The 25,483-nt window shown below is 39.8% G+C and overlaps 1 protein-coding gene across 1 annotated transcript in view; it reads right to left on the reverse strand.

Annotated features, from left to right (window-relative positions):
* Positions 1-25,483, reverse strand: part of LOC121327794 (dynein heavy chain domain-containing protein 1-like) — a 56,319-nt gene that overhangs the window by 12,947 nt on the left and 17,889 nt on the right. The window contains exons 7-9 of the mRNA XM_041272000.1: positions 6,856-7,012; positions 6,462-6,713; positions 646-789 (exon numbers count right to left, since the gene is read on the reverse strand). Coding sequence (XP_041127934.1) covers positions 646-789; positions 6,462-6,713; positions 6,856-7,012 — 553 coding nt within the window. The remainder of the gene's footprint in view (positions 1-645; positions 790-6,461; positions 6,714-6,855; positions 7,013-25,483) is intronic.

The following is a 25,483-nucleotide window of genomic DNA, read 5'->3' on the forward strand; positions in this document are numbered from 1 at the left end:
GCAAATGTTGAAATCTGAAACCACAACTCTAGCCTACTTCTAACAAGTGGCCTGGAACATTGCCCGTGTGAAAAAACCCTACTCTGAAGGTGAGTTTGTGAAAACTTGACTTAGGGATGTTATTGCTATCCTATGTCCAAACAATCAACTGCAAAAGCAAATTTCAGACCTGCAGCTCTCACATCACACGGTAGAGCGTATCCATCTCAGATCTAAATAGTAACACTGAACTACAGCTGCATTCAGAACTCCAACAATGTGCGTAGTAAAGAATGCCAAAAGTCACAGAGTACAGATCCTGCTTGTATGTGGTATAAGAAAATAAACGATAGTTAGCTACTCACCCAAATAAGAAACAAAAACAAAACTATGCTTTTATATATACTGAAAATGTATTTGCTGGATATCAATATTACATATGTACTGGAAAAAATAAAGGTCAGCTGCAGTTAATAGTGTGTGTGTGATAGTAATTGTATTAAAAAAATATCAGTGAAATGCTAAATTAAGCACTTTTTAAAGTTTGTGGCTCTTTGTCACTGTACATTTTATTTCCCTGGCTCTTGGTCTGTGAAAGGTTGACCACCTCTGTTCTACAGTATTCATATACACTCTAATCTGTCTCTGCTTCCTGGTCTTACTTACCTGAAGAGCCGAATCAGCCACAGACTTTAGAGCCCCTAATAGGGTGTCTGCAAATAGATGAGCGCTTGGAAACAGGGTAAGCTGACTGTCACTGTCGAACACAAGATGAGCCTGGAATAGGCTGCGTCTGTCCAGCTGTCCTTCCTGAAGAGAAATCAGCAGTGGGGAAGGGAAGTCACTAAGGAGTATGGTGATTTATTGTGAAGAAAAAAGTTAATGGTAAGATACTACATTCTCCTAAGTAGCACAGAAGATTTTAATTTTTTTTTGCTTGTTCCATTCTTAAAATAGGTTCTAATATTATTGAATAATTTGTCATTCACAAATTCCTTACGAATAGCGGGCTTCTGATACTAATGTGTTAGTCACCTGGATGTTTGCGTTGCTGATTGTTGACTGGCAAGAACAAAGTATGAATGCCTGAGCTACTCGCATGCATATTATAACGACCCCAGACATTTTCAAAGGGAGATCCTGAGCACTTACTGTAACTAATTACACATATCCTACCAATAATACATTTTCACTATCAATTGTATTATACAAGCAATTACCAACTTAGTCCTAAAGGACTAAGTCAACACACAGCCAGTGTAAACCTGGTTATGTGTGGGGAAACTGTTAACACTCGATAAATTCTGTCAAACATAAATGTAACCAAAAGGTACTATATATATAAATATTCTATATATATATATATATATCTATATTTATAGAATATATATATATATATATATAATTATATAGAATTTTTTTTAAATCAAATTTTAAAAAATACATGGTAACACGGTGTTTGTTTATGATGGTGATCACTAAAAGGGATTTTATCTAAATATGGTAAAGAACCATACGTACAAATGGTACTTGGAGTTCAATCTATTATGATTTCGATGTATATTAGATGAGTATAGTATGGTCGTAGTAAAAAAGGAAGTTCGTACGACGTTAGTAACATCGTCGTTTGGAATTAAGATCATTATTACTATGTTGCAGAAATTGCACACTATTGACACTACCTGGTAAAACACTGCATTAAAAGGCAAATATATGCAGTATTATCCATAATCCTTGAACACAATAGAATGCTAGATTTTATGTACTGAACGATGTTATCAGACACTACTGAATGTTAGTTTGGTATAATTATATGAGATTGAATGTAAGAATGCAAAAGCATTATTCACACACACTGTGGTACACTTGACAACCAGCATGAGCTCAGAATGGAGTCACGCTCTGTAGGATTTTGACTCTTGAGTTTTGAGAAGGAAGCCTTACTTTCTATAGGGTGCCTGCTACACAGACTAGGGGCAGAACTAAGGCTATTTAACCACAGGTAATGTGAATGAAATGTTGTACTGAGCTCGGTGCCTGGAGTCAGACCCAGGGATCCTTTTGATTCCTGTATTGAAGAGTGTTATTTTGTGTACATTTTACTATTTGAATAAAGCATTTTAAAAACCAAACAAGACAAAGCTTTCCATTAAACACAAGTGTGCAAAGCACAGTTCCAGAGACGGAGCCGCGCGGTGAGGAGCAGCAGCAGCAGATCCAGCGTGTAAGCAGAGTAAGCAGCCAGCAATTCCTGAGTCAGAGATGGAACAAGCAGCGGATGCAACTCGGTAGCAGCGGAGCCAGCAACTCCTGAGTCAGAGACAGAACAGGTGGCGATACAACTCATCGATAGCAGATCCAGTGTGTGAGCAGTGAGGCAGCAATTCCCGATTCAGAGACGGAATGGCGGCGGGTCCCGACTCAGAGACGGAGCGGTGCCGATGCAGTTCTCATTAGCAATACAACACACAACATAATAAGCAGCAGATCCAGCGTGTGCACGGTGAGGCAGTAATTCCCGAGTCAGAGATGGAATGACGGCGGGTTCCAAGTCAGATATGGAATGGCGCCAGTGCGGTTCTCATCAGCCACACATGCAATAAAATAATATAACTAAATACACCAGAGATGCCCACCTATATAGCTTCTGGCAAATCCAAACAGTACACAAGACTGAGGGAAGCCTGATGTTAGAGCCCTAACAGAATGCGTAACAGATTTGCAAGCAGTCACCAAGACGGCAGTGAGATACTGAGGCAGAGACTGCAAGCAATCTCAGCTGAAGCTTGTATCTCGGTTCTGCAAAAAATACAGAAAAGACACACAAAAGAAAAACTCTCATAGAAAACAGTAATAACAATATTACAGTTAAAATTAAAAAAAGGGGTTTGTTATTAACTCCAGCCGAAGCTAAGCAGCCTATAACGAGAGCACAAGTTAAACAACTCAAGTTGCTTGATCCCTGGGAATGGGCGACAATAGCCTGGGGCTTCACGTAAGTGGCACAAGGCCGTTGGGAGATGTCACCAACAGGCTTTGTGCAAAAAATTACATGTAATTAGTGAAACTAAAACAACATAAATAATTATTGCATAAACAGTTTAATACACAATTAAAGATTAAATATATGCAGATAAAAAGTAGCAAGTACTCATTTATCTGTGGCTCTCATGTCAGGTTCAGTCCTGCTCAGTCCCTGACCACCTTCCGGTACCTCCTCAAGACACAACTGTTCAGACAGCATATGTAAACATCGACCTTACTGGACTACATGCCATCCAATTGTACCAGTACTTGCACAAGCTTGCACTGATCTGCTCTATACCTTGCCACATTCAACTACTGCGCCTAACTATAACTGCTTACTGTATCTTGCATTTGATTTTACTCTTATAGGTAACCATCCTTTGTAATTGCTCTTATCTGATATCATTCTCATCCATTTATCATACTTACTACCTGTTCTTACTGGACTTTACTCATATAAGCAAATATTTAATATAAGTTATCTGCTCTTAGTCAAACTCACTCTTACTTATAATTTACTGTATTCTTTATCTAGCTCTTACTTCAATTCGATCTTATTCTACCTTCACAACTGCTCTTATCTGTACTATGATACTCTGCAATGTGATATTTTATAATGTGATAAATTGTAATGTGATATTTTGTAACAATTGTAAGTTGCCCTGGATAAGGGTGTCTGCCAATAAATAAATAAATAAATAAATAAAATAAATAACATGAAGTCACTACCTCAAATGGTTTCTGACATACCAGGCAGGAGCAGGTTTGCAAAAAAAATAACATTCTTGTACAACACCAACAATAAATCCACATGTGTATGAAGCCAATGTCTTGAAGCATTAGGTCTTTATCCTCTGGAAACCAAAAAGTCACATCACCCTGTAAGATTTTAAAGCTTGTACAATTTTACAATTCTCTTTCAATGTCATGAAGGGCGGATCACTGGGTAGCTTTCCACCTCTGTTGTCTCATACACCAGCAAATGGCCTTTTCTGTTAAGAAACAGGATAAGATCTGGCTCCTTCATAGATCAAAAGACCCTTTGGGGTTGGTGCCTGCTTCTATCTCATAGACAAGATAACAAACTGGTTTATTTTATGGTATAGAGAGGGGTTGTTACCTTGGGCTGAGTGCCCTTGATTATGTACGTAGCTAATTAAAATACTGATTACTGTCACAAGTCTCAAGCTCGGGCTGGTTTCATCTTCAAAGACTTCAGCTGGGTGTCCACAAGGAGGGGAGCTGGTTTTGTAGTGTATTTAAACCACTGTATTTCTGAATTAAGGTACTCTCTCTCACACACTGACACTCTCTCATTATCCAAACGGGTATTTGAAAGTTTTCAATCAATACAGAGTCCTGCAGGGTTAAACCTACAGTATTGTATTGTTTTGTTTTGAAGATTTGTCCATGCAGTTCATATATGATTACGTTCTGTACTGTGTATCACTGGATTTCCTTTTGTGTCATAATTAAGCTGTTTCTTACAACCCCCAGTATGGTGGCCATAGCAGATCATAGGTCAAAGCAAAGAATGTCATTATACACTGAACAAAAATATAAAAGCAACATGTAAAGTGTTGTTGAAGCTGACACCCTGGGATCCTTCAAGAAGCTGCTTGATGTGATTTTGGGATCAATAAGCTACTAACAACCAAATGAGCAAGATGGGCTGAATGGCCTCCTCTCGTTTGTAAACTTTCTTATGTTCTTATGTTCTTATGAGCTGAAATAAAAGATCCCAGAAATTTTCCATATGCACAGAAAGCTTATTTCTCTCAAATTGTTTGCACAAATTTGTTTACATCCCTGTTAGTGAACATTTCTCCTTTGCCAAGATAATTCATCCACCTGACAGGTGTGGCATATCAAGAAGCTGATTAAACAGCATGATCATTACACAGGTGCATCTTGTGCTGGGGACGAGAAAAGGCCACTCTAAAATATGCAGTTTTGTCACACAACACAATGCCACAGATGTTTTGAGGGAGCGTGCAATTGGCAATTGGAATGTCCACCAGAGCTGTTGCCAGAGAATTGAATGTTCATTTCTCTACCATAAGCCACCTCCAATGTCATTTTAGAGAATTTGGCAGTACGTCCAACCGGCCTCACAACCACAGACCACGTGTAACCACGCCAGCCCAGGACCTCCACATCCGGCTTCTTCACCTGCGGGATCGTCTGAGACCAGCCACTAGGACAGCTGATGAAACTGTGGATTTGCACAACCGAAGAATTTCTACACAAACTGTCTGACACCGTCTCAGGGAAGCTCATCTGCGTGCTCGTCGTCCTCATCAGGGTCTTGACCTGACTGCAGTTCGGCATCATAATCGACTTCAGTGGGCAAATGCTCACCTTCGATGGCCACTGGCACAATGGAGAAGTGTGCACTTCACGGATGAATCCTGGTTTCAACTGTACTGGGCAGATGGCAGACAGCGTGTATGGCGTCGTGTGGGTGAGCTGTTTGCTGATGTCGGTTGTGAACAGAGTGCCCCATGGTGGCGGTGGGGTTATGGTATGGGCAGGCATAAGCTACGGACAATGAACACATTTGCATTTTATCGATGGCAATTTGAATGCACAGAGATACCATGACGAGATCCTGAGGCCCATTGTTGTGCCATTCATCCGCCGCCATCACCTCATGTTTCAGCATGATAATGCACGGCCCCATGTTGCAAGGATCTGTACACAATTCCTGGAAGCTGAAAATGTCCCTGTTCTTCCATGGCCTGCATAATCACTAGACATGTCAGCTATTGAGCATGTTTTGGATGCTCTGGATTGACGTGTACGACAACGTGTTCCAGTTCCCGCCAATATCCAGCAACTTCGCACAGCCATTGAAGAGGAGTGGGACAACATTCCACAGGCCACAACCAACAGCCTGATCAACTCTATACAAAGGAGATGTGCCACGCTGCATGAGGCAAATGGTGGTCACTCCAGATACTGACTGGTTTTCTGATCCGAGCCCCTAGCTTTTTTTTAAGATATCTGTGACCAACAGATGCATATCTGTATTCCCAGTCATGTGAAATCAAAAGATTAGGGCCTAATAAATTTATTTCTATTGACTGATTTCCTTATATGAACTGTAACTCAGTAAAATCTTTGAAATTGTTGCATGTTGCGTTTATATTTTTGTTCAGTGTATTTTGTCCAACTTTGAAAAAGTTTATGAGATATTAGCAGTAGTAGGCATGGCGGCAGCAGTTTTGCAAATACAAGGATGCTTAATAAGTTTTGTATATGAAATTAGGATGACACTGCAAAGTACTGATAAGGGTATTTACTGGGGTGAAAAAAAAGCTCTATGAAATTGAAGAAACAAAACTAAACATTGTAATAAAAAAAAAAAAAAAAAAACATGAAAACACAGAATCTTAAAGTGTGTACTCTCTATCATTGATATGGCCAGAAATTAAAGCAAATGATAAGCCTACCTGCATGACCTTCTTGATGAAGGTGGTGACCTCTCGCTGTGCAATAGTAACCAGGTTCTGGATAATCATGTGATCAGCTAAGGAGGCCATGTCCCCAAGCCTCTCCAGGATGATCTTTGCCTCCTGCAAACTCTTATATACTTCTATCTGTTGGGTGTGCTGTAGAGAGATAGACTGTGTCCCAAAGCCTGACTTAGCCTTCTCAAACTGGGTCTGCAGGTCCTGAAATACCTTATAACTGTCATCTTGTACCTGCCGGAAATAATCTCACATGATTATAGGCATCCAACCACAACTGTGACCAATAAGAAGTTTATAATATTTCTATTTTTCAAATAAGAATTCTATAGGACATGAAAGAAAAAAAAAGTTTCAAAAAAAGAGGCGCATGTACCATGTTCAATATAATAGTGCGGTACTGAAGAAATTTCTCAAGGCGGCCCCTGGCCTCATGGTTTTTCCTGTAGAGGGCCCCCTGGAACTGGATAAGAGTGTAGCTCTGTGAGTCATCCACGGGCAGCCAGTGGACTCTCTTTAGCTCTTCTATCAGTCTGAAAAGAGTGTTGCAGAGTGATATATTAATGGCTACAATCAGCTGAATTTAAAGAGAAGACGTTAAGATGTCTGAGAGCCCTTTGATGCCACGGGTTGCTTTAAACTGCAGAGTTTTAAAAAGTAACCAGGATAACCGAAAGAGAAAATAATATACAAAGTGATTATCAACAAGAATAATAATACAAAAGGTGACATGTCATATTTCAGACTTGTACAACGCTGCAAATCTTGAGTTTGGATTGAGAATGGATTTCAATAAATACAATCACGTCAAGAAGTTTTGTGGTTCTCCAAACATTATACAGTGGCTATAGTAAGTATTCACCACCACATCCTACACCCCCCACCCCACCTTGGACGTTTTCACAGTTTGTTGTGTTACAACCTGAAATGGATTTAAATGGGATTTCTTTTCATTTGATTTACACAACTTACTCAACACTTTCAATGTGTGCAAAAATGGGGGGGGTGGGGGGGTGGTGAAAAAACAAATCAATTAAATATAAAAACCTGAGAAGTCTTCATTAGATAAGTATTCCAGCCCTTTGCTATGACACTCCTAAATAAACTCAGGTGCAACCAATTGCCTTCAGAATTCACACAATAAGTTAAACGGAGTCCACCTGTGTGCAATAAAAGTGGTTCACATGATTTCAGATTAAATACACCCGTCTCTGTAAGGTCCCACAGCTGGGTAGTGCATTCAAAGCAAAGATACTACCATAAAGACCAAGGAGCTTTCAAAACAACTCTGGGATAAAGTTGTGGAAAGGCACAGATCAGGGGAGGGGTATAAAGATTTCAAAGACATTGAATATCCCTTGGAGCACAGTCAAGAAGAGGAACATATACTGCACAACCCAGAATCTGCTTAGAGCAGGCTGTCCTCCCAAACTGCGCAGCCAGGTAAGAAGGGCATTGGTCAGAGAAGCTACCAAGAGGCCAATGACAACTCTGAAAGACCTACAGCGTTCCATGACTGAGATGGAAGAACCTGTCCATGTGTCAACAATAGCTGAGGTAATCCACAAATCTGGCCTGTATTCAGTGCTTAATTTGAAAATCACGAGGTGCTGGAGCTCAATGTGAACAGGAGAGAGTGGATGTAAGAGGGGGAGGGGAGGTACTGGAGCACTTAAGTATATAACGCTTAACATCAATGTAATGCACTTTCAACACATTTTCAAGCCACCAGTGTAGATAACACATTAACACGGTAACATAAAAAACCAAACTTTTTTTTACTTAGTAATTTCAAATTCGTCATTTGATGAAGTTTAAATTGTTCAGTAGACCAAACGGTCGGCAGCACCGGAGTTTCTTTACCTAGTTTCATATCTTCTTCACTTGATGAATCGTCTGGTGCATCCCGCTCCTCATTTTCCATAGCCATGCTGTTAACCACAGCATCATCATTAGTCGCAAACACATCAGTAGCACAACTCACACCTGCCTGCTGCACGGGGCTTTCTTTGTTTCTAGTTTGTTTTGACATGGGTTCAGGTTCACCATCAGAAATTGTTCTGGTAGTTTTGCCTTTTGGCCATTTTTACACAAACAGGGTTGCAATTTCACAATTAGGGTTGCAATCATTTCATAATTAGACAAGGTAAGGCAAGCAGTGATGACGCGGGCGCTCCGGGAGCCCTGAATCAGTTGTTGAGGGCATGATGCAGTGTTGACTATTACACATGGGCGGGGCTATGAAGATATTCACACAGTGTAGTGAGCAAATCACAATTTTTTTGACGAAATCTAATCAAGGAGTTAAGATAAAACAGTGACCGTCTTTAAAATTATTTTTAAATTGTAAACGCGCATGTTTAATTTTTTATGTCAAGAGGAGCCAGAGCTGTGCTTAGAGGTCCCGGAGCTCAGACAGTCTCAAATTGAGAGGTACCGGACCTGAGCTCTGGTGAGCTCAGCCATAAATTAAGCACTGCTTGTATGGAAAAGTGACAAGAAGGAAGCCATTTGTGTAAAATCCCACTTGGAACTTGCAAAAATGCATGTGGGAGACTCTGAAAAGACGTGGCAAAAGATTCTGTGGTCCGATGAAACAAAAATTGAACTATTTGGCCTAAATGCAAAGCATTTTGTCTGGCGCAAACCCAGCACAGCACATCTCCCAGGTAACACCATCCCTACTGTGAAGCATGGTGGTGGCAGAAAGGGGATCTATGGGGATGCTTTTCATCGACAGGGACTGGGAAGCTTGTCAGGGTAGAGGGCAAAATGGATGGAGCTAAATACAGGCAAATCCTTGATGAAAACCTGCTTCAGTCTGCAAAAGACCTACAACTGGGATGGAGATTCACCTTCAGCAGACCAATAACCCAAAGCACAATGTCCTAGAGTGGCCCAGTCAAAGCCCAGACTTGAATCCGGTTGAATCTGTGGCAAGACATAAAGATTGCTGTCCGCCAACGATCCCCATCCACTTGACAGAGCTTGAACAATTTTGCCAAGAAGAATGGGTGAATATTGTATGATCCAGATGTGCAAACCTGGTAGACTTACTCCAAAAGACTCACAGCTGTAATTGTTTCCAAAGATGGTTCTACCAAATATTCAGTACTACCAAATATTGAGGGGGGTGAATACTTATCAAGACATTTCAGTCTTTTTTATTTTTCATTAACTGTTGTTTCATAACAAAAATGTTCTTGCATCTTCAAAGTGTTGAGTAGGTTGTGTAAATCAAAGGGAAAAAAATCAATTTAAATGTATCAAGATTTCAGGTTGTAACACAACAAACTGAGTATGTCCATGGGGGGTGAACACTTACTATAGGTACTGTACATTTACTACCAAAGCAGAATGAATTGATGGGACATTCGTTCTTTATTTTATGCCTAAGAAACTGGTTTCTATAATGGTGACCACCGCCCAAACTAATTCCATGTGGCAGTCCCCACCCTTAGTACACATTTCCTAACTATAGATTGTTATTTACAGTATAATCGTAAATCTCGAAAAACTACTCTTAAATCTTTTGTAGTCATTTTTGTATTACTTTAGTATAAATACATGTTAATTTGGATTCATATGTTGTTTTTTTCTGACTTTATGTGAATGAAAAGACACACATTTGCCTGTTTTCCCATTGGAAATAGTGATATTTTGAAATATCACTGTCCTGGTCACAAAAGCAAAGTTTGTGGGGAATAATAGCCATTTTCTATACTTTTGAGGCATAAGCAATTAGGAAATAACACTTACTACCCAGGAACAAAAAAAAAAAAAAATTTGTTACACAGTGTTATTAGTTCAATTAAGGATTTAGTTAAGTAATTGAGAGTTCAGTTGGAATGAAAACCAGAAGACACAGGGGGGTCCCGAAGACCGGGTTTGAGAACCCCGGTACTAGGGAAAGAGTGATACCAAACGTCAACTTTACTTACCAAAGTGTAAAAAGCATGCAAGTAAACAGTGGGAAATGTGTATTTTGTGGCTACTTTTACACAGCCACATAGTTCAATTGTTTAATTGATTGATTGCTTTATTGATTCATAGAAAAGTGCGTAATGTGGCCAAGTGATAATTGAGTGATTGATTGTCAATTAACCCCGGTACAAACAGGTCTTAAATGCTTGGTTTATAGCTGTGTTAAAGCAAAGACTTAAGAGACCTGTGGGAACAGACCTAAAGAAAAGGTATTGTGATAAAAGTGTTTCAGTGACTGGTAAACGGGTTAGCTGTCTGGATTATAGTTTAGAACTTATTTAAAAGTTTTGTTAGCACTCCTTGGAGGAGTTAAGTCTTTTGTTTTATTTGTTTTATTTTGTTTTATGAATAAATATACAGTCATGGCCCTGTTTGAACCTTGTGAACACCCTGTCGTGGGTTACTGCTTACATATTATTGTGTTCCTAATATGTTGTCCGATCTAAATGGGCATAAATGACTGGACAATAACAAAATGGTCAACTCCCTAAAAAAACTTAAAAATAATATTGGGGTTTATATAAGATAACCACAAGTAATAATATATTTCCATACATGCCAACAGTCCCTATGTGACCGGGACAGTCCAGATTTTGTAGGAAATGCATAGGAAAAAAATCCTGATATTTTATCCTTTGACTAAGACATTTACTAACATTGTAGCTAACAAAATAATTCAAATTGCTTTGCTTTTTTCTTTTTTTAAAGAAATAATGGATGATGATGATAAAGATTAACTATATGGAACTGTTTATATATATATATATATATATATATATATATATATATATATATATATATATATATATGTGTGTTTTGCTATTTCTGCAAGATTATTAGGCTTCACAGTGTATCTTGGCTTAAAAAGAACAGCAGTACAAGCTACACTGAAAACTTTAAACCTTGTTTTCATCGTTGAAAGTGGATGTTAGATAAGAGAACTTTACTAAATTAGATACCATTGCAGTGTTACATTTCTATCTAACCAAGAACACATTATAAACAAGACTTAAATCTTATTGGAGAGAAAAAATGAACAGTAGTACTTTGTAGGACTTTGTACAGGAACAGAAAAGGGAGATGCAGGAGCTCATGGAAATGCAGAAGGTTGCCAAAGAAACTAAGTGAAAGAATTCACAGTTGTATTCAAAGAATCGCTGAATAAATCATTTATTTGGAAAGTTTTTATTACACTTGCTGTATAAAAATGTTACTGGGCTGAATAATTGTTGAAAAAATTAATTGTTCTATTTTTAGAAAGTTTTTATTTTATTTTGCTGTACAACAATACTTACATATAATAGAAACCTCTTAATTGCAAGTGTAAATGGCACTGAGCCACCCCGGTAAATGAAACATACAATATGCAACAATATCACAATATGGTGGAACAACATAGTTTTCAATCCGTACAGCACATGCTTGGTCAAGGGAACTAGTCTACTTGGAGAAAAGATCCTCGAACAGGTTCGGAAGCATTTAAACTAGAAAGGAAGGGGGGAGAAATCAACAAAAAAACAGAAGGGAGACCGCATCAAAACAAGAACAACAACTCAGGTAAGACAACCATTAAATGTATTTATCTAAATGCTAGAAGTATCAGAAACAAAATTCTAGAACTTGAAGCTACTGCACTAACAGGTAACTATGATGTGATAGGTGTTACAGAAACGTGGTTATCTGAGAGTGATGGGGACGAATATAATATTTGTGGGTATACACTGTATAGGAAAGACAGGCAGGACAGAAGAGGAGGAGGGGTAGCGCTATACATAAGAAACAGTCTTGAAGCCCAGGTGTTAAACCTGGACAAAGAAAATAAAACCGAATCAATATGGGTCAGAATAACAGACAAAAATTCAAAAGGCATAATAATAGGAGCATGCTATAGACCGCCAGATTCAGACGGTGAGCACAATAATCTGTTATACAATGACATTAGAAATGTGTGTAGCAAAGGAGAAGCCATACTAATGGGGGATTTCAACTTCCCCCAAATAAAATGGGAAAACCCGGTGGGTAGCGCGAAGGATGAAATAGAAATGGTGGAAATGACAAATGACTGCTTCCTAACACAATTTGTGAAGGCACCCACTAGAGGGGAGGCATGCCTTGATTTAGTCTTTTCAAATAACGAAGATAGAATAACTAAAACAGAGGTCAGAGAACCACTGGCAAACTCAGACCACAACATGGTCTCATTTGAAGTGTTTTTTAAATCCTCAAAAGTAAAGACTAAAGCTAAGGTTTACAATTTTAGAAAAGCAAACTATGAAGGCATGAAACAGAGACTAACAGAAGTAGATTGGAGTAAAATAGAGAAAACACCCACAGAAGAAGGATGGTTGTTCTTCAAAAACGTAGTACTAGAGGCGCAAAACAATTATATCCCTAAAGTAGACAAATCTAAATGTAAAACTAAATTGCCAAAATGGTTTAATAGATCAATTAAAAAAAATATTCAGCGAAAAAAGGCACTTTACAGAGCATTAAAAAAGGACCAAAAAGAAAGTACACAGAAAGAGTACACAGATCTGCAAATGCAAGTCAAAAAGGAAGTTAGAAAGGCCAAGAGAGAAATAGAAATGAACATTGCTAAGGGAGCTAAAACCAATTCCAAAATGTTTTTCCAATATTACAACAGCAAGAGAACATTCAAAGAGGAGATTAAATGTTTAAGAGATACAAATGGCAAAATCGTAGAGGAAGAAAAAAAAATAGCAAATATATTAAATGATTACTTTTCACAAGTTTTTACAAAGGAAGATACTGACAACATGCCCCACATGTCATCCAGTTCCTATCCAGTTTTAAATAACTTTAGCATAACTGAGGCAGAAGTGTTAAAGGGACTAGGAGCTCTTAAAATAAACAAATCCCCTGGGCCGGATGAGATCCTCCCAGTAGTACTCAAAGAAATGAAAGAAGTAATTTACAAACCGCTAACCAAGATCATGCAGCAGTCTCTTGACACAGGGGTGGTACCGACAGACTGGAAAATTGCAAATGTAATACCGATCCACAAAAAGGGAAACAAAACTGAACCAGGTAACTACAGACCAGTAAGCCTGACTTCTATTATATGCAAACTTATGGAAACTATAATAAGAGCCAAAATGGAAAATTACCTATATGGTAACAGGGTACTGGGAGACAGTCAACATGGTTTTAGGAAAGGGAGATCGTGCCTAACTAACTTGCTTGATTTTTTTGAGGATGCAACATCGATAATGGATAATTGCAAAGCATATGACATGGTTTATTTAGATTTCCAGAAAGCTTTTGACAAAGTCCCGCACAAAAGATTAATTCTCAAACTGAACGCAGTTGGGATTCAAGGAAACACATGTACATGGATTAGGGAGTGGTTAACATGTAGAAAACAGAAAGTACTGATTAGAGGAAAAACCTCAGAATGGAGTGTGGTAACCAGCGGTGTACCACAGGGATCAGTATTAGGTCCTCTGCTATTCCTAATCTACATTAATGATTTAGATTCTGGTATAGTAAGCAAACTTGTTAAATTTGCAGACGACACAAAAGTAGGAGGAGTGGCAAACACTGTTGCAGCAGCAAAGGTCATTCAAAATGATCTAGACAAGATTCAGAACTGGGCAGACACATGGCAAATGACATTTAATAGAGAAAAGTGTAAGGTACTGCACGCAGGAAATAAAAATGTACATTATAAATATCATATGGGAGATATTGAAATTGGAGAAGGAATCTATGAAAAAGACCTAGGAGTTTTTGTTGACTCAGAAATGTCTTCATCTAGGCAATGTGGGGAAGCTATAAAAAAGGCTAACAAGATACTCGGATACATTGTGAAAAGTGTTGAATTTAAATCAAGGGAAGTAATGTTAAAACTGTACAATGCACTTGTAAGACCTCATCTTGAATATTGTGTGCAGTTCTGGTCACCTCGCTATAAAAAAGATATTGCTGCTCTAGAAAGAGTGCAAAGAAGAGCGACCAGAATTATTCCGGGCTTAAAAGGCATGTCATATGCAGACAGGCTAAAAGAATTGAATCTGTTCAGTCTTGAACAAAGAAGACTACGTGGCGACCTAATTCAAGCATTCAAAATTCTAAAAGGTATTGACAGTGTCGACGCAAGGGACTTTTTCAGCCTGAAAAAAGAAACAAGGACCAGGGGTCACAAATGGAGTTTAGAAAAAGGGGCATTCAGAACAGAAAATAGGATACACTTTTTTACACAGAGAATTGTGAGGGTCTGGAATCAACTCCCCAGTAATGTTGTTGAAGCTGACACCCTGGGATCCTTCAAGAAGCTGCTTGATGAGATTTTGGGATCAATAAGCTACTAACAACCAAACGAGCAAGATGGGCCGAATGGCCTCCTCTCGTTTGTAAACTTTCTTATGTTCTTATGTTCTTATGTCATTTCACCTGGAGGGGGAAATTGACCCCGCCCCTCAACGGCTTCTTTTCTGTCTTTACCAACCTGCTGTTCCCCCCATTGGCTGGCATGCTTTCAGCCAGTAACCAGTTCACCCAGAAGACACTTAGGAGGTGAAATAACGAGGACGTTCAAACAAGACATAGAAAAAAAATCTGTAATTTAGCAGGGAAAAATCAGTAAAAAAAAAAAAAAAAAAAAAAAAAAAAAAAAAATTAAACAAAGAACCCTATCTATTGGTGACCATGTTTGTTAAATGGTAAAAAAAAAAAAAAAAAAAAAAGTGTAATGATGCCAATAAGAATGTCACATTGTACTTGGGAGAACCATTTAACCTCTGTAGTTATTGCCTTCTCTGTAGTTTATACAGGTTATTTAACAACAACAAAGACGACATATGCAATGTCAGTGTCACACGGTAAACCAGCACTAAAAACAATGTCTGGTGTATAGTATTTGTTTGCATGTTGTATTTTGTAGCCGTATAAGCTGTATATGTGAACATTTTACACTAGGCTTGCATCATTTTAGAACTCTTGTGCATTATAATATATATTACAACACAACTTTTTCAGATTATTTGTTTTATAGTGCAAAATAGTACAACAATCCTACTAGTAAACTCTGACTTTAACTTTAGCCCAGAAACTTTTGTTAATCATAACATGAGCAATAAAAAGAGAAGAACTAAAGTTAACCTAACCCTAACCATTATTTAGCTTAAGTTACTGAGACTATCAGATTCTTGTGATGTGTGTGTGTCTGTGCGTATGTACATACATCTGTATGTCACACTTACATTTTTGCAAAAGTCACTTATCCAATTATCACGAAACTTGGTACTAACGTTATTTAGCACATGTTATTGAGAATATCAGATTCTGCAAATACATTGGGGTGTCTGTACATTCGTCCATCTCGATGTCGCACTCATATCTGTGCATATATCTGGAGAATCGCTTATCCAATTATCATGAAACTTGATACTGACCTTATTTAGCATTCGTTACTGAGAATATTAGATTCTGGGGATATGGGGTGTGTTTGTAAGTCCATTCATCCATCAGTCTGTTTGTCATCTGACATTTTTGCATACATCTGCAGAATTGCTCAAATTGTGATTAAACATCACATAGCTAACTCTTACTCTATACAATTCGGTAATACTGTTGATGATATATATGTCCAGGGTGTGATCAGGATGACTGTAGTGGTTACGTCAGACCCCGAAGAACACAGAAACCAAAACACGTAATGGCAGATGAAAACTGAGCTGTGGTGATCAGTATATTTATTTAACAAAAATAAACAGTTTAGCCAAAAACAAGACACAAACAAAGGGTTTGTGTAAAAGCTGCAGGCTTTTATATTCTGCACGAGATTAAATAAAGGTGCATGACTGTCAGCTAGTTAAAGTAGCTGATCAATCACACATCCTCATGAGGTATTTAAAAAGAAAAACAATAACCTGCCGACCAGCGTCTCGCTCGTCCGGCCAAACAATACATAATAGTAATACCAAAAAATAACAATAATAATAATAATAATAATAATCAACGGCTTTTGCCGTCGCATTAACACAAATTATAATACAAATCAATAATGAACAAAGGGGCGGGACACTCCGCCACACCTGGTCTACTGGTTTTTGTTCCACCTGAGTTTTCAATTAACTTAATTGAACCAATTACGTTCTTAGATGGTCAACACCAACTTTTTCCAGGTCTTTAGCGACTTATGATTTGAAGATACCTATAAAACCTGCAGGATTGTGTCTCTCTAGGACCAGGGTTGGCCAGCCCTGATATATGTCATGGTCATCATCTTTTTTATCATACCGATAGCTCTACTTTTGACTTTACAGCCGTGGTAGGGAGATGTATGTTACTGACATACTTGTTTTGTTACAGAAATTAGCATACAATTATTTGTTTCAGGTGATGTTTGGTTGGGGGTGGAGCACATCACACCTGTGCCCTATAAAAGAAGGGAAGTCTTTGTGTGCTTTTGTCTTTTTGAAGATGGAGTGTCATTTGTTTGTAGTAAACATATCTGAGGGACTTTAAAAGAAGAGAAATAAAAAACACCTTGATGTAACGATGGGGAGTAAGTAGATTCAAGAAAATGCAGAGTTGTTTTCTTCAATCAGTTGTTAGGTTTATTGAAATATGCAGGGAGTCTGATCCCAGGTACAGGACAAACAGTTTACTCGTCCTTACAATTTTTGCATGACATTAAATACCCCTCTGTATAGAAGGTCCAGCTCCTCTTTCTCTGAAACTTAACCAATAGCAAAGGTACCACACATTATTCTGTTACCATATACTATATGTATTTAATTTTCTGTGTGTACGTAGTCTAGTGTGACGACCTCTGAACTCAGTGCGTTCCTCTTCAGACCCATGGTGCCCCAAAAGGTCCATACATCCTGGTTTTTGTCATCTTCCTTGTTCCTATTTCTCCATATTGCTTGGGACCCTTTGAGTCCAGTGGCATTATCTCTTATTCTCCCTGAGAACCTTTGGGTCCAACGGCAGTCTCTGCTGGGCATTCCAAAAGTCTTAGAGCCTGGCCCCTTCTGGTCCACAGCGCTGTTATAGCTTGCAGTCAATGCTGGGCAAGAAGCTTGTAGGCACAAGGGCTCTATCAAATGTTAGCAGTACATCCAATTTGAACCAAACAGTCTGCTATCTGCAATATTCTTTTCAGAAAAGAACACCAGTATAGCTCTGCCAGTCCACATGCATAGCATACTACTAACTCTGGTTCCATGTTTTCCAACACACCCAGACACTAAAGGACTTCCGTGTTATACAAAAGTTTTAAGCGATAACTCTGAAAACAAAAAGATGACTTTCTGAATATATTAAGGTACAGTACAATGAAGAATAAAAAACACAACAAAAAAAAAATGACCTTTAAGACAAAGTCTCTGTCCTCTACAGGATGATATTCTATAGCTTTGATCAACTTGACGCCTAGTAAAAGAAACCAGTAGCTACAAGGGCTCCCGAGTGGCACATCCAGTAAAGCCTATAGCCTGGAGATCACAGGTTCGAATTCAGGCTATGTCACTGCTGACTGTGACCAGGGGTTCCTCGGGGGCGGTGCTTAATTGGCAGAGCACTGTCCAGGTAGGGAGGCCTTAGGTCGGCAGGGGAATCCACAGTTCACTGCACACCTGTGGCAGACAGGTTGTCCTCCGACACTACACGTCTGGTGGCCTCGCTGTGGATCCACAGTGCGAAAAATGATGGGGGGTTGCAGCGGTGAACTGGGATAAAAAAATAATTGGGCATTCCAAATTGGGGAGAAAACCAAGGTAAAAATCATTGGCGACAACTACATTTATAAAAATAAATAAATAAATAAATAACACAAGACAGAATAAATGTCAAATACATCAGATTTACAGCGCTTCCACTTTTTTTTTTTATTAGCGCTAAGTAAGATGCTGTAATGTTTTGTTTCTGCTTTTGTCACTAAATGTCCTTCTCAGTGACGTAACACAAAAAAAACAAAGTGCTTTTTTATTGTGTTTACGATCGCGGTCCTACAAACCCACTTCAGTATGCTTGGGTTAACACAATCCCGGTTCTTAAAGGGTTAACTGTAAGTACAGGCTTTTCTTCATTGATGGCATTCCTCTTTTTTCTCCAAACATAGTTATATTTTAGACTCATCAGACCAGAGAATTTTGGTGAAGAATGTTTAAGATTCCTATTCATAATTCTTGGCTCGGTTCGTTCCAGCCTCTGTCTCCCGAGTTGCCAGGGGGTTCCAGCGGTGAACCTCAAAACAAATAATAATTGGCCAATCCAAATTGGGAAGAAAACTGGGGTAAAAAACCATTGGCGACGACTAAATAAGGACAACCTTGTACTTGGCTTGATTCATGCGCCCTTCACAAAGACAAATCTGCCCAATTCCAGCCTTGCTGAAGCACCCCCAGATGAGTCCAATTTTCAGCTTTGCCCAACACCTGACCGTCTAATGGTTAGATGGAGACCTGGAGAGGCATACAAGCCACAGTGTCTCACACCCAGTGTGAAATGTGGTGGAGGATCAGTGATGATCTGGGGGTGCTTCAGCAAGGCTGGAATCGGGCAGCTTTGGCATGAATCAAGCCAAGTACAAGGTTGTCCTGGACGAAAACCTGCTTCCTTCTGCTCTGACAATGTTCTCCTACTCTGAGGATTGGTTTTCCCAGCAGGACAATGCTTCATGCCACACAGCCAGGTCAATCAAGGTGTGGATGGAGGACCACCAGATCAAGACCCTGTCATGGCCAGCCCAATCTCCAGACCTGAACCCCATTGAAAACCTCTGGAATGTGATCAAGAGGAAGATGGGTGGTCACAAGCCATCAAACAAAGCCGAGCTGCTTGAATTTTTGCGCCAGGAGTAGTATAAAGTCACCCACATCAATGTGAAAGACTGGTGGAGAGCATGCCAAGATGCATGAAAGCTGTGCTTGAAAATCAGGGTTATTCCCCCAAATATTGATTTCTGAACTCTTCCTAAGTTAAAACATTAGTATTGTGTTGTTTAAAAATGAATCTGAACTTATTTTCTTTGCATTATTGACAACACTGCATCTTTTTTGTTATTTTGACCAGTTGTCATTTTCTGCAAATAAATGCTCTAAATGACAATATTTTTATTTGGAATTTGGGAGGAATGTTGTCAGTAGTTTATAGAATAAAACAAAAATGTTCATTTTACCCAAACACATACCTATAAATAGTAAAACCAGAGAAACTGATAATTTTGCAGTGGTCTCTTAATTTTTTCCAGAGCTCTGTGTATATATATATATATATATATATATATATATATATATATATATATATATATATATATATATATATATATATATATATATATATATATATATATATAAATACACACACATTTCAGATTGTAGCTAAGATTGTAAATCTCAATATTGATAAATAACGCATACCATGATTGCATATTCAGTCACCAATAATATAATAATCTGTATAGTGACTAATGTAATGTACATGTCCTTGCTGCATTTACGCATGATACAACATGATCGGTCCTTTCCACAGTAACCAACTACACTGTCAACAGACGCCTTTACCGTATCTTATACGGTACCAACAGTGTTGCAAAAAATAAGATTGGCATATTTACGTCTGCAAATTTCCCAGCTCAATCTCTTATGTTCCGGGAAGGCGGTGTTTACGTCACTGTTTACATTCCCGACAAGCACTTCGCCGCAATTTAGGCTTCCTTTTCAGCAAGAATTGAGGAATTCAAACAAGCTGAAAGCTACATGTTTGTATGTACAGGTAGTGGACAAAAAAATGGAAACACCATCACCAGTACGGCCTGTATGCATAGAGTCTACCAACCTCTGTAATTCTGCAGGAGGGATGTGCCACCATTCTTCCACGAGAAAGTCAATCAACTCACGCCTGGTTGATGGAGGTGGAAAACCCTGTCTCAGACGTTGTTACAGAATACCCATAAATGCTCTATTGGGTTCAGATCTCGTGATTGAGAAGGCCACGACATATGGATAACATCAGTGTCATGCACATCAAACCACTGGGCGACCACACATGCTCTGTGGATGGTGGCATTGTCATCCTGGAAGACACCCCCTCCCCTGGCAGGAAAGAAATGCTACAACAGTGAAGATGATCACTCAGTACCATTAAGCAGCGATTAGCATTGACATTGCCTTCTAAGCGAATGAGTGCACCAAAACCATGCCAAGAAAATGCACCCCACAACATTACAAAACCACCAAAACCATTCACTGTTGGAACCAAGCATTCAGGGCTGCAGAGTTCTTTTTCCATATCACATTTCTCCACTGCTCGGTAGTCCATTGCATGTGCTCTTTGCACCACTGGACTCGCAAACGTGCATTGTCAGGTGTAATTAGTGTGTAACAGGGGAGACCTGCGTAGACTCTCCGGGCGCATTCATAGTGCTGCAGGGAGAGGGCAGCAGCCCTACAATATCTGCCTGTCAGTCAGGGCATTGACATGGAGAGGTGGGAAAAAGGGTGTGTGGGCTTTCCCTCTCTGAGTGGCTGAGGGGCGGGCTGCTGCACCGATAAAATGACGCTCTGAGGTTCCCTCGGGTCTGCCCCCTCTGAGACAAAGCCAGCCAGCGAGCTGGCGGAAGCTCTGCCGCCGGACTAAGCACGGCCAGATGAAAGAAAGAAAACGAAACAAATCATTAATTAAGAAGAGAAAGGAAAAACAAATAACCAAAAGAAAAGAGAAAGATTTTAGAGATCAGGGAATCCTTGGGCAGACCCCGAGTGTGTATAGGTGGAGGGAACACCACAATGTAGGATGGAGACCCAGGCCATGCGGAGAGCGACGATCGGGGTAACGCTGCTGAGTGCAGCACTTTTATTTTGTAGTTTTATTACTGTGTTTTATTTTCCTTTTCTTTTGCCTTTTGTCCTTTGTGATTATTATTCGCAGAGCACCTGCAAGTGCACCTGCAGAGGACTGTGTACCTGTGTTGGTATAACCGTGGTCTTGTTTACCATTGCCAGTACTCAAGCCACGACAACAGCACCCTCTGCTGGTTGAAATAAATCAGTATGCCTGAGCGGTGTTACAAATAAAGTCCTGTCTCCGTGTCAGTGAATTGCCCACCACCCTTCCACAGAGTAGTTTGTGCACAGCAACCCGACTACGGTATCCCACTCTGTGGAGTTCTCAGCGAACCATTTTTGATGAAACTGGCTGCTCACGCCCAAAGTTGAAATTTGCAGCCAATTGCTCTGCAGTTGCTCGCCTGTTTTGCCTTGCACTTCAATTAATGCACGGATATCACGATCCTGGTGTACGCGCTTCCACCCACTACTGCCCTTTGCTGATGATGTCTTTCCCTCAGAGATACAAGCCGACATCTCCCTAGACACTGTTGCTCGTGAAACACTTTACTTAAGCTCCTGCTCCTGCCCCAACAATCACCCCTCTTTCAAAGTCACTGAGGGCTCCTCTTGCAGCCATGCTAGTATAATTATAGGCAACCAAGCCTGTCCAGCATTTTTATATATGTCCCTAAGCATGCTAGGATATTATTTGCTTAGTTAACACAAGAGCCACACCTATATGGAAGCCCTTGCTTTCAAAATACTTGGTGTCCCTCATTTACCCAGCTGTTTCCATTTTTTTGTCCAATACCTGTATGTAATGATAATAATTTTTACCGTAAATAAATAAGACAAATAAATATAATATTTTATTTTGTCACAAGGAAAGGTTTGACAAAAAAATAACAGGTAGACAATAAAAAACGGGTTGGAATAACCACAATAACACGTCCTAACAAACAAAAAAGGGCTAAACTAGAAGGAGAGAGTGAGAGGGAGAGAGAGACACGAATAAATCATATCTGGGTAAACAGGTGGTGGGGGCGGAGGGAGTGACTGTGTCTAATGCTTCAGCGTATGATACTCCTTGAAGCATGGAGCAATGCACAGAGCTTGGCTCCGCCTCTTCGTTGTCACTTGACGTAGATGGTAAATATTCTTCACTTATATCTTCACTGACACACTCGCTGACATCCGACTCAGTGGAAGAATTGTATGTATTTGAATTAAATTCAGAATCTGAATTCAGTATTGTTTCTAATACTTCTTTCTCAATGAGTAATTATCACCAGTTTACAGACATGCTGACATTTTTTTGATGGTTTATTGTATGTAAACAAGAGACCAATAAAGGGTGTTACAGAAACCAAATGTTACAATATCTTGTCATCAGAAGTTTTGTAGGCTCGGTAATTCAAGTTTAAAGTTGCAGAATGTACCGAGGGTAACCAGATACCAAGAGTGAAAAATCGGGACACTTTCAGTTGGTGAGGGGAAGAAAGAAACCTTGTGAACTACTGCACATCGCAAACGATGCAAACTGTGTATCTTTTGTAGATAAGCTTTTTTTATTGCTTTGCCTTCCTGTGTGCAATGCACTTACGAGTCTGTACTGACTTTTCTGTGACCTGCTGTACTGTATGTAGCAGGTGGGACAAAGTCAGTGCTGCATTGATTTGATTTTGGTTGCTAAAATCTAGTTTTCAGTATTTGACATAAAATACCAAAAATGAACAACAGAGCATAACAAGCAAAGTATATTTCGGCTGAGGATCGTGTCAAGACATTTCCTGTACATGCAGATGGAGGTAACTGTTTTGTACATCTTGTAATGTGACTTAAAGAAAATACGATCGATCGTTATAACTTCAGAATCACACATTAAACAAAAGGCTACCACCGAGGCTGCTGAACAGAACGTAAAACAAACAAAGAAAACAGAAAACAAACCGGAAAATCAGCGCAGACAAAAAAGTATACCTGTGTTGGTTGTACCCAAGTTAAATCAGCACTATAGGAGCAATCAAGCCTAGCTACTTTGGTTCAAACAACCCTTGCTGTTTACTTTTTAAACGCAGTTAGAATTTTAGACCCGAAAAGGCGTGTTTTCTTTGTTTTGACTCGGTACTGATAAAACAAATTCCTGGATGGGACAAATAACATGACAACGAATGTGCTGCATATATGGACTTTATTAAAGAATGCCAGATACCCTTGAGTGACAGAGTTTTGGGTCTGTTTCTAATTGATGTCCACATCTGTATAACTTGGCAAAGCTTTGCCATACACTTCCAACCAATTAATTGGATGCAGACATGCGGTCTCAATATATGGGGAAATCCACACCAGACAGAAAATATTGGCAGCAACTGCTGGAAGATGTTGCAGCTTGCCTTTTAACAAATGACAGCACTCTGCTTTATTAAGGGAGCAAGTACCACTATTTTTTGGATTTTATAGTGCTCTGAAATATTAGGTGTATCCTAATCCTAATTATCAGCCTAATCTTAATTGGATGACTTGACCATGGGCATATGAATGAATCCATTTTTTTTCTCAGTGCATTCAGTACCTGCACTTCTTTTTTGCTTTTTAGTGACCGGCTCGTCAATAACACCAGCCAAAAACATATTAGCATACCACATCATATGACTGCAGGTTAACGTGATTGGATAGCCGCATAGATGCAATGCAAACAACGCTCTAAACCAGTAGAGTATGCTGTTGCACTGCCATTTTACACCTGGGTTTTCAACATTTACTCTAAAAATCGTGATAAATGGCATCCTGACAGTACCTCAATCGGGATACAGGTCAAAGCCCCTAATATCTGGACGATCACGATTATAACGAGACATCTGGTCACCTTAAACGTACCGGTATGTTCATACTCCCTGGGGACCAGAGAGCAGTGAAGGGACCCAAACGGGATAAGAGTGGCGCCTGGAGCACAGGACTATGCACTAAAAGTTGCAGCAGCATGCAGAGGTGAGAGCCCTGGAACTGGCATAGCGACGTCTGTCCCTCCCGGGGAACAAAGTATAATGCAGGGGGAACGCCAGTGACGTCTGCCAACCACGAAGTGAAGTCTGGGGTTTCAGGTGGAGTGAAGTAGGAGACCAGGCAAACAACTGTGCCTGGTGATGCACTGACCTGGTCTCTAGGCCCAGCACACGGACATCCGAACACTCTGGTAGGGTGTCCGGGAGCACGTAGCAAGGGACCGCACCCACCAGTGGCGAACTGTGACACAGAGGGGTGGAGGTGGACTCCTCACCTCCTCACCCTTCTCTGTAGCCGTTGGCCTTACTTCTTGATCCGGCAGCAGTACCTCTAACTCCGCCAGCGGTACCTCATGCTCCGTCGGCTGCAACTCTTCCTCTGGTGCTGGCCATGCTGCCTTCTTGAACAGCAGCTCAAGCTCTGAAGGCTGCTTCCCCTTCCGGCAACCCCCACTTTTGCCTCAGTTGCTTGTTGCTTTCCTGCTGTGACAAGAATACTGGCTGTTTCTCCATCAGCCACACACACTCGACTGCAGGGTTCTCCAGCCTTTATGCAGCCCTTACTTGGCCTCAGGTGCTTTCTCTCCTGCAATCCCAGGACATTCTGGGAGTTGTAGTTCTGCAGCAACCTCCTTGGACTACAACTTTCCTCCTTTCTCCCCCTACTCTGCCACAACACATATACACAACGAATGACTGTTGCATACCCTCAGCTTAGACAAGTCCCATAAAATACCAAACACAACTGAAATATAAACACAAAAGCACCACTACCTGGAAAAAGGGTAAAATCCCCCCCAAAAAAACCCTATATGAAATCAATTAGGATAGGAACATTAGGAACATTATCAGGAAATAGCTTTTTCAAAGTACCGTAAAACTTCAATTAAACGCCTCTGGTGTTTATTTACAATATTTGCCAGCAGACACAGCATGACCAATGTTATGTATTTCTGGGGTACGTACAGTAAAATCTGGTTCTCCAAATCCTTGGTTTGAGGACTTGACTCTACAGCGGGATCAATAAGCTACTAACAACCAAGCGAGCAAGATGGGCCGAATGGCCTCCTCTCGTTTGTAAAATTTATGTTCTTATGTAACTTGTAGCCACGTTTGAGTTCCTCCTTTGTTGCACTACTTATGTGGCAACGGTCCCAAACTAATAAATGGGGAGCAAAACTAAAAACTTTCCAACCACCCTCTATAGCCAGTCTGTTGT

The sequence above is a fragment of the Polyodon spathula genome, chromosome 15, assembly GCF_017654505.1.
Source record: "Polyodon spathula isolate WHYD16114869_AA chromosome 15, ASM1765450v1, whole genome shotgun sequence".
Lineage (NCBI taxonomy): Eukaryota > Metazoa > Chordata > Actinopteri > Acipenseriformes > Polyodontidae > Polyodon > Polyodon spathula.